At 43.6% G+C, this 13667-nt stretch overlaps 2 protein-coding genes across 10 annotated transcripts in view; both read right to left on the bottom strand.

Moving 5' to 3' along the window:
* Positions 1–7753, bottom strand: part of LOC6536360 (RNA-binding protein Nova-1) — a 35601-nt gene extending 27848 nt beyond the window's left edge. For 2 of the 8 annotated variants that reach the window (XM_015192210.3, XM_043207161.1), the window contains exon 1: positions 5858–7753. Coding sequence is in view for 2 of the 8 variants with exons in the window: in XM_039376559.2 (XP_039232493.1) it covers positions 5858–5879 (22 nt within the window). In the remaining 6 variants the exon portion in view is untranslated. The remainder of the gene's footprint in view (positions 1–5857) is intronic. The other 6 variants (XM_039376558.2, XM_039376557.2, XM_015192207.3 and 3 more) reach the window with 5 other exon arrangements.
* Positions 7754–8761: 1008 nt separating this feature from the next.
* LOC6536358 (alpha-mannosidase 2) lies at positions 8762–13459 on the bottom strand. 2 transcript variants are annotated; one of them, XM_002096904.3, is made up of 5 exons: positions 13241–13459; positions 12658–13187; positions 10864–12336; positions 9520–10582; positions 8762–9397 (listed from the first exon to the last, which is right to left on the bottom strand). In XM_002096904.3, exons 1-5 carry the CDS (start codon positions 13352–13354, stop codon positions 9248–9250), a joined length of 3330 nt encoding a protein of 1109 aa, XP_002096940.2. In that variant the 5' UTR covers positions 13355–13459; the 3' UTR covers positions 8762–9247. The 2 variants fall into 2 exon arrangements, with proteins under 2 accessions (XP_002096940.2, XP_039232485.1); XM_039376551.1 differs by having other exon boundaries at positions 12658–13184.
* Positions 13460–13667: the final 208 nt, after the last annotated feature.

Here is a 13667-nt window from a genome sequence, read left to right as displayed (position 1 = left end):
TTCCATTGTTGGCCAACAAACATCAGCAGGACCTCAGTTGTCTGTGCGAGATGGCAAAGTAACCGAGTGCCGTAGTACTGGAACGAGTGTTTGCCGTGAATGTCGTTGGCGCCTGGAAAACACTCGCCAGAAAGCCCCTTCCTCCTGCAGCGTCTTGCCTTTGTGCGCATAATTTATGCTCATTGCGAACCAGACCCCCCAGCCCCAAAAGCCCACATCTCATACCCCAGAGCAACCATCAAGGCAACCCATATTTGCTGGGTTTTTACGAGCCACATTTTTTAAGGGTAGCTTCAGGATGTCACTGAGCTTGCCACTCATGCTGCACGGAAAAAAAAACAAATGCAGTAATGATTTAAATAAAGGTTCCTGTTCTTAAATAATAAATACAAATTCTATGATATTACTAGTTAATCAGGAGCGATTATGATTATATGAAGCTATTAATTGATCCCTATACTCGTCCTCGTTCTCTCTGAGAACTTCAAGGGTATTTAATCTTCGAACACTTGAGTGCTCGCATGCTTTTAGCCGAGTGAAGTAAGCTGCTTTGGATTTTGGCTTTAGATTTCGTTGACTCGGCTCAGAGTTCCCTCTTTTGTTTAGCCCATATATGATATGTACGAGTTCATGATGTGTGCGGCTTGTGTTTGTTATAAATATCAGACGAGAACGCCTATTTGTGTCGAGTCAACAGAAAATCAGGAAGGAGTTAAAGCTGGAGGAAGCACAGCTGGTGGTTTTTTTGTTGTATGTTTTTTTTAGCCGCTTGTTGGTTTCTGCGGCGGCTGGCAGCCAGCGTAATTATAATTATTAATGAGTACACCAAATGAAATTAGAATTTCACATTAGCGCTGATTATGTGCGTTGCATAATGGAGTCGCCACCACGTTGCGTATACGCAGCGTGTTCCGGGCCCAGCGCTGCTACCATTAAATGCAGCAGTCTTCGCCGGGCTAAAAATATAAATTTATTCAGTTCTTCACCTTTATATTTATGAAAAATGCATATAAATATACAGTCGTCTGTGCACCCAGTGTGCGAATGGCATGGCCATACGAGTATAGTATAGTATACTCCAAAAATGCTGCGCTTTTCCCCATGGCTTCTTTCATTTTTTCCTCTCGTGTTTTCTGTGTGATATTTTCGTGGCATAAATGGGTGAAGGTTAGGCAACGTAATATGGCCAAATATAAATACAACAAACTATGGATGGCTATGGGCCCTATGAGGGCGTACATACATACATTCATTGCATATGTATGTTGGAGAGCAAAAAAAAAATAAGAAAAAGACGAGCACACACACATCCAATTCATCCAAGGTGGGGAAAATATGCAACGGGCAAGAGCCCCAATGCTGAGCCAAGCGAAATCCGCAGAGAGACATGAACGGTACGGCGAATGCCGGGGCTTCCCATGAAAACAAAATCAAAAGCTCACAATTAGGCCAAGAGACAGCAGCAACAACAACTACAACAACAGCCACCACCACCAATGTGTACGACAGACATGCAGCTAGTGTGCAAGTGTATCTGTGTTTGTGTGTGGGTCTATATGTAAATTACTTGGGGGCAGCGAAGCCAAACTGCGAAACTATGTCGCTAGGTCGATCGTCAATACGGTTTGGGGGTTTGGGGGACAAAAAGGGGGCCATTAGCCGAAGTAGCAGCACCAACACCAACACCACCACCACCACCAGCGATTCCAATCAAATCGAATTCGTGTTTGCAGGTGCCTCAGCCAAGGTGCGTCTATGAATTATCCATAAATAAAGGCGAAGGCAGTCAAATGGCAACACGACAGCAAGCAGCAACAGCAACAGAAACAACGGCCACAAGAGCCTAACTCAAACACAAAGAACTTATGGCAAGTCGAAGTAAACAAGTGAGCAGGTCGATGGGCGGCTTCTCCATGCTCGATTCCCCTCCTTAACCAATTCAAAATTCCTCCCCCGGGTCCTCGTCCTCCTCAGGCATGCTCAAGTGCTCTGACCTGGTGCTACACTGGGTTGCCTGGATAGCGGCCATAAACGTGCCAATGGTTTCGCCATCTAATAAAGCACTTTCGGTGAAATTGGAAAATCGAAACAATCCTCGAATAATTAATGCCCCAAATGCAGAAATGTTAGGACAAGATACTTAGCTTGATTAATCTGATTGCTTGTGCATTTGACAGATAGAGGTTGCATGTGTACTTAACTTACTGTACCTATAGCAATTTGATGAGCTCAAAGTTTTTTCACATCCCTTTGAAAGTTGACAAAAATAATTTAAGAAACATACAAATCTATATATAGACGATCTGGTTTCTTGGCCTCGAGTCAACGACAGCATCTGTGATTACTTTTTCATTTTCAATATGGCACAAGTCAAAGTAAAATATTAAATCAAATTACTTGACAACCCTAGCTGACAATGAAACAAATATTTGTCGTTGTGCTTTATTTCTGGCGTTTTAATTAAAAATTGCCCCAGTTGTCGACGAGCCAGGCGACAGTTTTTGTACAACTGCTGCTGCTGCACTTGGCCAGGCCAACAACGGTTTTCGGTTTTCGGTTTTCAGTTTGCAGCTAGGGCAGAAGAAATGGCAGAAGCTCTTTTGGCAGCAAGAATGGCCGAAACAGAGATAGCTGCAGCGTGGCAGAAAGAGAGCGGAGTAAGAGACGGCGACAAACAGCGTCCCAATTTAGCCAGAATCGATGCTGGCAGGCGAAATTGTAATTCATTCGGCCCTTTCCACCCTTTAAACCTATTTGTACATATGTTGCAGCTACAGCTGCAGCGGCAACATGAAGCCGAATCAGATATGGTAAGGATATCAGTTTGATTACCCAAGACAGAGTCAGTAACTTGGTGTAGCCACCGTAAAAGATACGCGAATTCTTCAGAATTGTAAGTTTTAATTGAAAACTTTGCCTACAAGTTCTGTTCTCTTTCCTATAGGTTTTCTAGTAAGCAAAGTAGGGTAGCAAAAGTGCCTAGGTGAATAAATAACAACTTGGTACAAAGCCGCCTAGATACTACGCATCCCTGGCGACGACAACACGGTTTCGCTTGAGGAATGCACATCGCTCTGCTATCCTCACCTGCAGCAATGTACATATGTATGGGCCACTCGCCGTCTCTTTCTTTGCCCTATTTGCCTCTCTTTCGGCGATTCCGATTATGGCTATTATGTATTTCGGTTGGCAGCAAATTCTTCTAGATTATTGCTTATTGTTATTGCTTAGCCCACCTTTGTTTTCACTTATTGCTGATTCTTGTTTCTGCCTTTTTTTGTTTTTGGTTTTTGGTTTGCCTTGCTCATTCTGCTGGCCAGAAAGTTTGTTACGTCACTTTGGCAGCGAGTTTTCATTAACAGAAATTCAATTGAGCAAAGAAGCCGGAGCAAAAGTACATGCACATTTTCCATTATTACAAATGCAAGTAATTTGTTATGGCAGCTTTTTTGTTTTCATTCGATGACGCGCTGTGAACTTGAACGGCATCAAAGTCGATGGATGGGTAATTGTAATTGCTGTTCGCCGTTTGCCGTTTGTTGTTTCATTTTTATACTGCGGGCTCACCTCCAATGGCTTTCAATTGATGCAGCCAATTAATTGAGGCGGCAATTACCGCCTAGTCGATAGTCTGCGAAGCGATATCCACGGGCATTGCTTGCAATTAAAAATTCGTTGAATATTTATGGACATGGCACGGCAAGGTCGTTGGGATGGAGGGGCGAGGGGGGAGGGGGATCTTTCCAGGTGGATTAGAGATTATCGAAAGCCAAACAACAGGTCAGACCCCATTAGCTTTATTAATAACAGGAATAATTGGAAACCTAACGAGGCTCTCGGTGGCGCAGAAAAGAGTATTCAGATTTGGCTATAAAAAGTGTCATTAAAATGCCTTAAGCTTCAATTAATAAAAAGTAATTAACGCAAGAATTGCGTTTCTTCTTCATTAAAATGACTGGCTATCATTATTCTACGTCAATGGGGATAAAATGAAATATAAAAAAAGAACGTAAATAAATAGCATATTGTCAATTCGTAAGCTACTTAAAATCCAAGACGCTGTTAAGCCGGAACTAGTCGCATGACGCAGACTGTATAAGAATGTGGCTTCTATTGAGTGTACAATACCATCAAATGGGAACCCCCGTTAATGCTAAATGAAACTTAAGATAGAACACCCCGAAATATAAGAAGTTGATTGGACGCCAGCTTCCATATGGAAAACTTGTGGTGACCACAAATTCAACCCCTAGAAATTACTGCGTCGCGGTGCTCTGATCCTCAAGTGATTCATTCATTCAACTTATTCATTCAACCATTTATTACGAACGCAATTCCGGAGGCTTAGAAAATTTCCCAGAACAGTGCTCGCACTTTAGTTTACCGCCGAGTTTGCAGTTTTGCACTTCAGTTTTAGTTTCAGTTCGGGGGGTAGGAAGGGGATTGGAAGGGGGCCCCTAATCGACTCCAAAACGGGGCTCGGACTCTCGGCTTATTAGCCGAGCCGAGAGAGTCTCCGGGTCGAAATCACCGCCGTAACCATTACGGCAAATAGGTTAACAGCAGTTTCGTGCCTTTTGCATGAACACACGGCCCTCTGCGACTGTGTGTGTGAGTGTTGGTAAGTGTGTGTGTGCTTGTTTACATAAACCTTTTCTCGTTTCGTTTTGGCTTAATTTTTCCCAGTTATTTTGTGTCCCCTGCACACTTTGCACCGAGAAAAAGAGGATCTCATATTTGGAGATCAATAACTATTTACGATTAATAAAAACTCATTTAAATCGATTTTTAAAGGTTTACAGTTTAAGATTAAACAACCGTTATACCTGCTTTTTAGAGTGACCTCATTTCCAGCATGCTGCGTGCACACTGCACTTTTTGACTGAACTCAGCTTGGATCAGCTGATGGAACATATTACTTTAGAAGCTCAACAGGACCCACTATTATTTCTCTCAGTGCAGTGCACCTCCACCTTCTCCTGCGCCACCTCCTTTCTCCGTTTCTGTTTTCTGTAGTTTTGCCAGTGGTGCAGCAACAGCAGCCGTAGCAGCAGTTTAACCCACATACGAGCTGCTGCCCCACCAAATTGCGCAACGGGGGCGTGGAAAAGGGGGTGGGGTTGGTCGGTGTAAGGGGGTGTGAGAGAGGTCGGCGGTGTGAATGCAAATGAAACGAAACGACAGACAAGCGGACAATTTAATGCCTATTTGCATTTAACAGCAGCTGGGGAGAAAAAAAAAACTAGAATCAAGTGTCGGGTTAGGCGGCTATGAAACGAGCAAATTGATGAGCAGATAAACGTAAAGGGCGGGGGCGGGTGGGTAGGGGGAAGGAGGAGATGAGCTACAACTTTGATTAGCATGCCAGATGCAGATGGAGAGAGCGAAAGAAGAGATGTGGAAGAACAAAACAGAGAGAGATCGGCCAATCAGTAGTACATATTCATACCCATGTAGGAATATTAGGAATAAAGGCATTCGCATTCCGCGTAAATATGCTCCAAAGCAATTTCATTCGATTGCGCAAAAGGGGTAAAGTTTAATGTTTAAACACAGTCGATCATCAACATCATAAGCCAAATAAATAATATTTACTTATGTAGCTACATATTTCAATGAGTCAACCAAAGATTTGAGTAGTGAGATAATTTGAATCATTCAACAAGGAATAAAACTTTAATAAAAAGCCAATAAATTTAGGCATATTTCCCCTTTGATTCAAAGATTGAAACTGGATACATTGATTTAGATACTTCTGAATTTAAGAATTCTGACAGCAGAGAAGCACAACTTGTACCTGCCTTATGCTAAACTAAGCTTAATCCAAGATCTTATGACTAGTTTGAAATATATTCACCTTTCTGCAAGGAGTCGTGCATTCAGCTGCAATTAATTGAGTGTGGGTATAGATAAGAACAACTATATATGGTACTTTAAGCGCTGACTGGCTTACTCAGTACACGGCTTTACGAATTTGTTTTAAACTTTTTTACTTTTACTTTTTACTCGTTATTCGCTTTTCCTTTGATTTTTTTCTTAGTTATTTGCGTAATTCAATTATTCAATTATTGTTTCATTTGGAGACGCGACAGTGGTTTTTGCTGTTGTAGTGGATCCTGAATTAATTCTGTTACTTTAATGTGGTTTTTTACTTTTCGGGCTAAGCTGCTATTGTTGTTGCTGTTGTTGCTCTCGTTTTGATTTATAACAATTACACACACAGGCACACTCTGATTAGATTTGCATACAAATATTACCGAAGCGAAGCGCAAAGTTTTTAAATATATATTTTGAAAATATTTAGCGCCTGCTTTGGCTTCCCCTTTTGCGCTGCTTCATCCGCCTTTGCCTTTTCCGTTTTTCCGTTCAGTTTTCGTGCGCGTCTTTGTCTCAGCGTGCTTTTTTTGATTCTAACGACAAGTTTGCGTTTGCTTTTGCTGCGAGCAGCTGAAAATTAAACATTTTTCCACTCTCTCGCTGCGCTCTCTCTCGCTCTCTGGCGCTCTTTTGTATCTGTGTGACACGTACACGTGCCCGTCCGATCACATTTCTATCTAACATTCGGACTCGGGAATCTCTGTGTGCATGTGTGTGTGCGTGCGTGTTTTCTTTGTCCGCTTTGCATTTTCTACATTGATTTTTAAATTCGAATGCGGGAAAACTGCTTCAGCTTCTGCTACGCTCTCGCGCTCTCTTCGCACTGGGCTTTCCTCTCTCTCGCGTTTTGCTTATTAGGGCACTAGGTTTTTCATGCAAACGTTGGAAAATTGCTGCACGTTCCTACACACAAACACACGCAAGAAAGCAGCAGCAGCAGCGACAACTTTTGAATTTCCTCCTGCGCCAAAAACCCAAAGCTTGAAAAATAATACTATATCTCGCCTTGAACGAATTGAACTTCTATCGCACGTTTGCCATTCAAAATGTTTTTATGACATAATAATTGAGCAATGCTGTCCGTATGTTCGTATGAAAAGAGCTCAAATTGTTAGATGGAGCGAGAAATAAAAGGGGGCAGTCTTAGAATAACGAGAAAAACTCGTTGTTCGAAGCGAGCAAACGAAAAACATTTAAATAAATATATAAATTATGTATACGCGCTGTGTGCGTTGCGTTTTATCAGCGAATGAGCATGAGAGGGGCGGTGCGAGAGAGGGAGAGAGCGCTAAAGCTTCACACAGATACAAATTGGCAGCACGCTGGTGTGCGTGAGCTGCTGCTTTGACACACTTTTATGTGACGTCGTTAATTTCGTTTTTTTTTGTGTTCTCGTTCTGGTTCTGCTGCTCTTTTCCACATTCTTTTATTCCCTCCTCTTTCAAGGAGCTTTGCTTTTGAACATTTCATAGGAATGGTAAGAAGCAGATAGGTTGGAAATTCAAACACATGTTTGTCCGTTTTCTATTTTCCTTATCCAATCAGACGTTTGCGTTCCAGTTGGCTTTTCGTTTTCAGGTGTTAATTGAATTTGTATTTCAATTTCTGTTGCCTCCGCCTGCTCCTCCTTCTCTTCCTCTTCTTCTACCAGTATTTATGTAACCAGCATGAGCGAGCGAAAGAGAGAGATGGAGAGAGAGCACATGCCACGGCATAGATACTTTTTTTTGGCATTGAAACAAAACGTAGTTCACAAAAAGCACACGCACACCAGCACACGACACGCGCACACAGATACACGCCACGAAAAAAAGAACTTAGAACAAGAACAACTCAAGAACGCAGCTTAGACACATACACACACACACACGCACGCACACATTCGTACTTGATTTAATTTAATTAAATTCCAGTCCGCCTCAAACAACAACAACAACAACTAGAGCTGCAGTTACTCTGTGATTTAAGTGACACTGTGTTTTTTTTCATTAGATTCGATTTAGTTGGATTATATTCCTCGTAATTGTTTTGAACCACTTTTGTTTAGATGCCTTGTTTTTGTTGCAGAACTTGACAAGCAAACACACAGGCAGCAACAAACATATAAACAAACTCACTGGCGACCACGATGATCTGAATCTGACGCTCTGACTCTGTGACTGAATCCAACTGAACTGAAATGCGGATTCAAAACTTGAAAACAGCGAGCTGGCTGAGATTTCTGTTTCTGTATAGAAAAATTCCGATGGTCGTCGTTAAGAGAGAGAGAGAGAGAGCGCGAGAGCATCTCACAGATACAAATACAAATTCGGATTCCGATTCGGATTCGGTTTTGCTTTCGTTGCTCGTTTCGGATTTTGAAGAGAGCACACGGCGCAGCGCTTCTCTCCAAAACAACCACTTTACGCTCAATCCGGATTTCCATTTCCATTGTGCATTTTCCAATTGCCTCCTCGCTCTCAGTATCTCTATCTCTGTAGGTCATTCTGGCAATAACAGTACCCCGCACTGGAGCTGATAAGATTGCACTCTGTTTTTCAACCACTAAAACTATAACTCATGATTATGGCTTTAATTTGTCGCCTCAAAAGCCCGTTTCATAATGAACAGTCCACATTAGCTCCATATGATCAACAGTTTACTATCATTAAAATTATAGCTTCTGAATAGTTTAAAACATATTACAAAAAATGGATTCCCCAAATTTTTTTGCTTTCTTGAGATAGTTTAAACGAATTAATATTGCTGTTAAACAAAATCACTTTTAGTTTTCATAACTTAACTAAAAGCCGATCTAACTAACTCTAAATTATAACTAAAATCATTTTCGCTTTGCAATAAAAACACAATCGTTGTGTTTTTATATTAGAATAGCACGTAAAAGTCGATTTTAAATGAGACTCAATTTTATTCAATTTGTAAAAAACAAACGTCGAGATTAATATCATTTCAGTTGCAGTTGCGTCATTATCACTAAGCCTACTTTACAGTTAAACGTTAGTTATATAGGCAATGCCCCATTGGGGATATCGAATACAGACATGTATTGCTTGCTGTGGGACTGGATGGATATCACAAAAAACGTAAAAACCTAGGGGAAACAGAGTAAAACGTGTAGTTACATAGGGGGTGCGAAAAATACACCGCTGCGTCATTGGATTGAATTTCCAAACCCTCGTGTGGAAGCTTGAATAAATAAATGATACGTAGTATGGATTACGCATTACGTCTTTCGGTGCAGTCGGTGCTTGAGTCAAACATTAAACGAAGATTGCCTGTATTGCAGTGGATTAGCGTCCGAGATTCATAGTTTGGGAGTTGGTCGCTTGGCTTCAGTTTCTTTTTCATCCTTCCCGAGAAGACGTTGCGATCAGCTTGAGTGACTGCTCACATAAGCGGCGGTTTCCATTGGGCACACTTCCGGTGCCACCATGCCATCCAAGTGCTCCAAATTCTGCAGGAAGGTCAGCGTCGTGCGCTCGCATCTTGCCACATTCGGCAGTAGGTGGCACACATCCAGCTGGGAAATTGATAAAGACGAAAAATAAGTCAACCAATATCGTTAATTCTTTATAAAATGCTATGTACTACTACTTGCTATGATATTAATTTAGAAAACTACCATTACTCAAAGAAGCTCACCTTTTGTGCGTGCTCCTCTGTATTGCCGCATTGCATCAGATTGGTGCGGTGTAGAACGTAGCCTACTCGCTGGGTTTTGGCGGAGCTCTTGGTTAAGCGTCGCATCACCGACACATCCAGATCCTCACGAGCCGAAGAATGATCACCGCCAAACTGTCCCTGTGCCCCGATCCACTCATTTTCAGCGAATATAAACTTGTCCAGCGGGTCCAGCAGAGACTGTGAAGCCTTGTGAGCGGCACTGGTCAAATAACCGGCAGGATGAAGCTCTGACGGTCGGACACAGTTGTTAATCTTTTCAAGCACCAGGCGATAAATATGCAGCACCGGCTTGTTGTCCAAAACACCCTGTCCTAGGCCGCGTTCATCGTCATTGGCCAGACGTCGATCCTGCATAATCTCCAGCTCACCCGAAGCCAGGGAAGATCCACCCAGCGGTTGACCCGTAAGGAGGGTGAGTCGCATATTGGCGTCCTCGATGAACATGCCAGAGGGTATGGGATAATAGTTGGCCTGCAAAGGTAGTTTGTCCAAACGCCGCCTCTTGATGAATTGCAGTCCATTGAGATCCGTGTAGAAGATGTCGCCACTGTCGATATGAGTCTCCAAGCGCATCACGATCTCCGTGTTGTCCAGTGAACCAATGTCCACCAGATTGCGTATCTCAGGTGCTCCACCGCGCATTATCGTCTGGTGCACCACACTTGGAAGTCCCACGCTTACGGACGACTCTAATTTGCCCTGGGTCACCAGGACCACCGGTTGACCAAGCTCGACTGGCAAAGCTGGTCCATTAGGCAGGAACAGATAGGCACCGGATCTGTCGCCATGCGATCGAACGCCATACTTGAGGAACTTGAAGTGCACAGGCACGTGCGGGCTATCCTGGGTGAGCTGGATGGACTTAAGGAGGCCCTGCTCCGAAAATGCCAAAGTGGGTCCGTTACCAACCCGCAATGAGATCTCTCGAGGATCGCCAAACTTCACATCTTCCGGGTATAGACCCAATGGTACGGAAGTCGGGTTTTTACGGAGCAACAGATTCGATGCGTACGAGGTGTGTCTGTAAATAACATTGAAATGCTTATTGACAAAAAAAAACTAAATAAAATCTTAAAGACAGTGAAGGCATCAGTCATTAGCTATAACACTGAAGCACACTTAAAGAGTACATAACCATACATAGTTATCAATTTATAATCGGTCAATAAATGACGGAATGATTTAAAAAAAGGTTCAAGCGAAACGTGTAATAAAAAGACATACGAGTCAAATAGTTTTAAAAAGTGGTTAGTTTTAAAAAAGGATTGTTAGGATTTGAGGAAATAGGTAGCTACTACTCACTCTGGCTTGGAATCGGAAATGGTTAAAACGTAGGTGGCCAGACCCATGGGCGGCACTCGAGCCTTGAAGATGATGCGGTACTTGGTGGTGGAGCCTTGTGGGTGGATAGTCTTCGTGAGTGTGTCATGATGCCAGCTCCACACGGGGGACACCTGTGCCTCCACCGGATTGTTCGTCAAGTCGGTAACACTTACAAACGGACTGGATACGTAAAAGTCCACCAGCTGCTCCCGCCAGTGGGGCAGGGTGTTGTGCATCACCACATGCTTGGAGGGCAGTATATCCTCGCCCAATATTATGGTGGTTCGACTGTCCTCCACACCAGATCCTGGCCATCGGGAGTCGTCCAGCGTAAAGTACGAGAAACTGAAGTCCGGACTGTAGATGGAGGGCTTTGTCAGCAGACGGTACACCGACTGTTGCATAACGATTTGACAGGCTTTCAAAGCTTCCTGCATGCGCTGCTCGTAGTCGACGACCACGTGCGTCTTGGCAGTGCCTGTTATACCGTCGTGGTGCTGGAACAATGACAATTCCCTGCGGGCCTGCTCCAGGCGCTCCTCAATGCGGGCCATGCCGTCCCAGGAGTGCCAAGCCGAGAGCATTTCTGCTGCACGTACATAGTGCATCAGGACGCGGTCCATGCGCTTGTGATAGGGGCGAGATGTGTAGTAGCCACTCCAATAGTTATCCGATCGATCGGCATACGTGAAAAAGTCACCGCTTAGCGTGGGAAACTCGGCTTGGCCTGCCCTCTCCGCCTGGTGCACTGCGTCAAAGTATTCCTGCAGTGTGCCAAACTGTGCCTGGACATTGAAGTGCGCCTGGCTGTTGATGTGGTCGAAAAGCCTTTCGTAGTTCACGCGCTGCACATCCCACTCGGTGTTCTGCTTGAAGCGGAAGTCGTCGCCCAATGGTATCAGCAGTACGTTCGTGCGATACAGCTCAGCCTTTTTCTTCCACTGATCAACCAGCAGATCTGAGCGAGCTGCCACATTTTGATCAGTGATTGCACGCGGTGGCGCCTTCCACGGACAGCTCAAACCGAAGGCACCCATTCGCTTAAAATCGAACTGGCAGCACACCTTGGGATCTGGACCACAGGTGTGAGGAATATCGTACGAGTAGAAGGGCATCATGTGGGTGAAAAGAGCTGTGTCCCCTTTGTTGTCCCAGATCTGGCGCCAAAGGAACTCAAGCTGGCGCTGTTGGGCCAGTTCCTTCTTCACCGAATAGTGCGTCCTCTGTATAAGCAAATTCTTAAAGCCACTCTTTTGCAGAATGTACGGCATAGTGGGGCTGTGTCCAAAGGGATCGATGGCCCAGGAGGCAGTGGGTGTAACATTCATGAATTGCTTCAGCCAGGTTTGGCCTTCTGTCAGCTGCAGCAGTACGTTTCTCCAGTGGGAGTTGGCCTCGTCGGGCATTACCCATCCTCCAGTCACAAATTCCAACTGTCCATTCTTCACAATGCTGCAAATAAATTATTTTATTATTTTAGGATAAAAACTGAATATTCGTACACCTTGATGCTGTCAGGCTTATTACTTCCTATTACTACTTTGGGCTATAAATATTAAGTAGATAAATACACCGCTGTTTCGTAAAACAAGCAGCTCGTGACAATGCATTTTGTTTATCTAAACAGTTTCAGCGCAATAACGTAGTAATTGCTGCACAAAACAACTGTGTAAAGTTTAAACCATACAATAGCGAAAAGGCTTTGCACTTTGTTTTGTTGGTAAACTACCGGGTTTCATAATTGTATTATTATTATATAGGATGCATGCTTACGACTTCATTTGCAGTTTTTTGTTCTCGCCCAAACCGTGATAAAACCGAGAAAAGTAGGAGATCTCCGCCCAGATGAACTTCATCTCAGGATTTTCATGCAGATGCCTGAGAGCATTGGATAGGATGTGCTTGGTGTCGTGTTGATAGTAGTCCTCGAACGTCTGAATCCATCCAGGATCGTTGTGCGAGTGCGGCACCACGAAGACTTTCAGCTTGTGATGGGCGTTGTACTTCAATGGATCGTACTTAATGTTCCAGCCCTGTTTCCACACACCTCCATCGATGTCCTTAAAGGACATGCGATCGTATAGCTCCAGCATCTGTACGTCCACATTGGGCACGTCCTGGACCACATCTTGGCAGTGTCCTGGCCTCGGCGATCGGGCCACTTTGTGTGGAGGTCTTATTGGATCGTCACGGTTGGACGTTTTGGCCAGACGCGCCCTAAGATTCCGCATCTCCTCCCCATGCTCCTGCAAACCATTTTCCAGCTCCTGCAGCTTGTTCTCTATGTTCTCATAGTTGGGCTGCTAAAATAAAGAATTTAATATACTTTCGAATTGATTTAATAGCATTTATTTACCTTTATTTGGGTGGCTGCCGGCGCCGCAAAGTTGAGGATTATGTACAGGCTGAGGAAAACCAGCAGGCAACCGGAGCAAATTACCAAAGCGAAGCGCCGACGTATTCGCAACATTTTCCGGTTAATTAAGCATGGAAACGTCGACGTCAGAGACACAGCAGCCAACTGCAATAATCCAAACGTTTGGAACTTGCGTGGTTTTTTTTAGCATAAACAAATCAGAGCTGGCGATATATTTGCTTTTCCCGAAAATCGATAGTCTGCCAAGTTATCGGCGCTGCAAACTCTGCGAAATTTTAAATGCTTAAAAGGGCTTCGAAAAACTCAAATTATTAAAGTAATTAAGGAAATTGTATTAAAAATTAGCTTTTTTGTGTGTATGATTCCTTTTTATACAAATTAAGATGCATATGTTATCTTGGTAATA

Source organism: Drosophila yakuba, chromosome 3R, assembly GCF_016746365.2.
Source record: "Drosophila yakuba strain Tai18E2 chromosome 3R, Prin_Dyak_Tai18E2_2.1, whole genome shotgun sequence".
NCBI classification, from domain to species: domain Eukaryota; kingdom Metazoa; phylum Arthropoda; class Insecta; order Diptera; family Drosophilidae; genus Drosophila; species Drosophila yakuba.
Note: the sequence above shows the minus strand (reverse complement) of the source record. Positions and strands in the feature narration are given on the sequence as shown.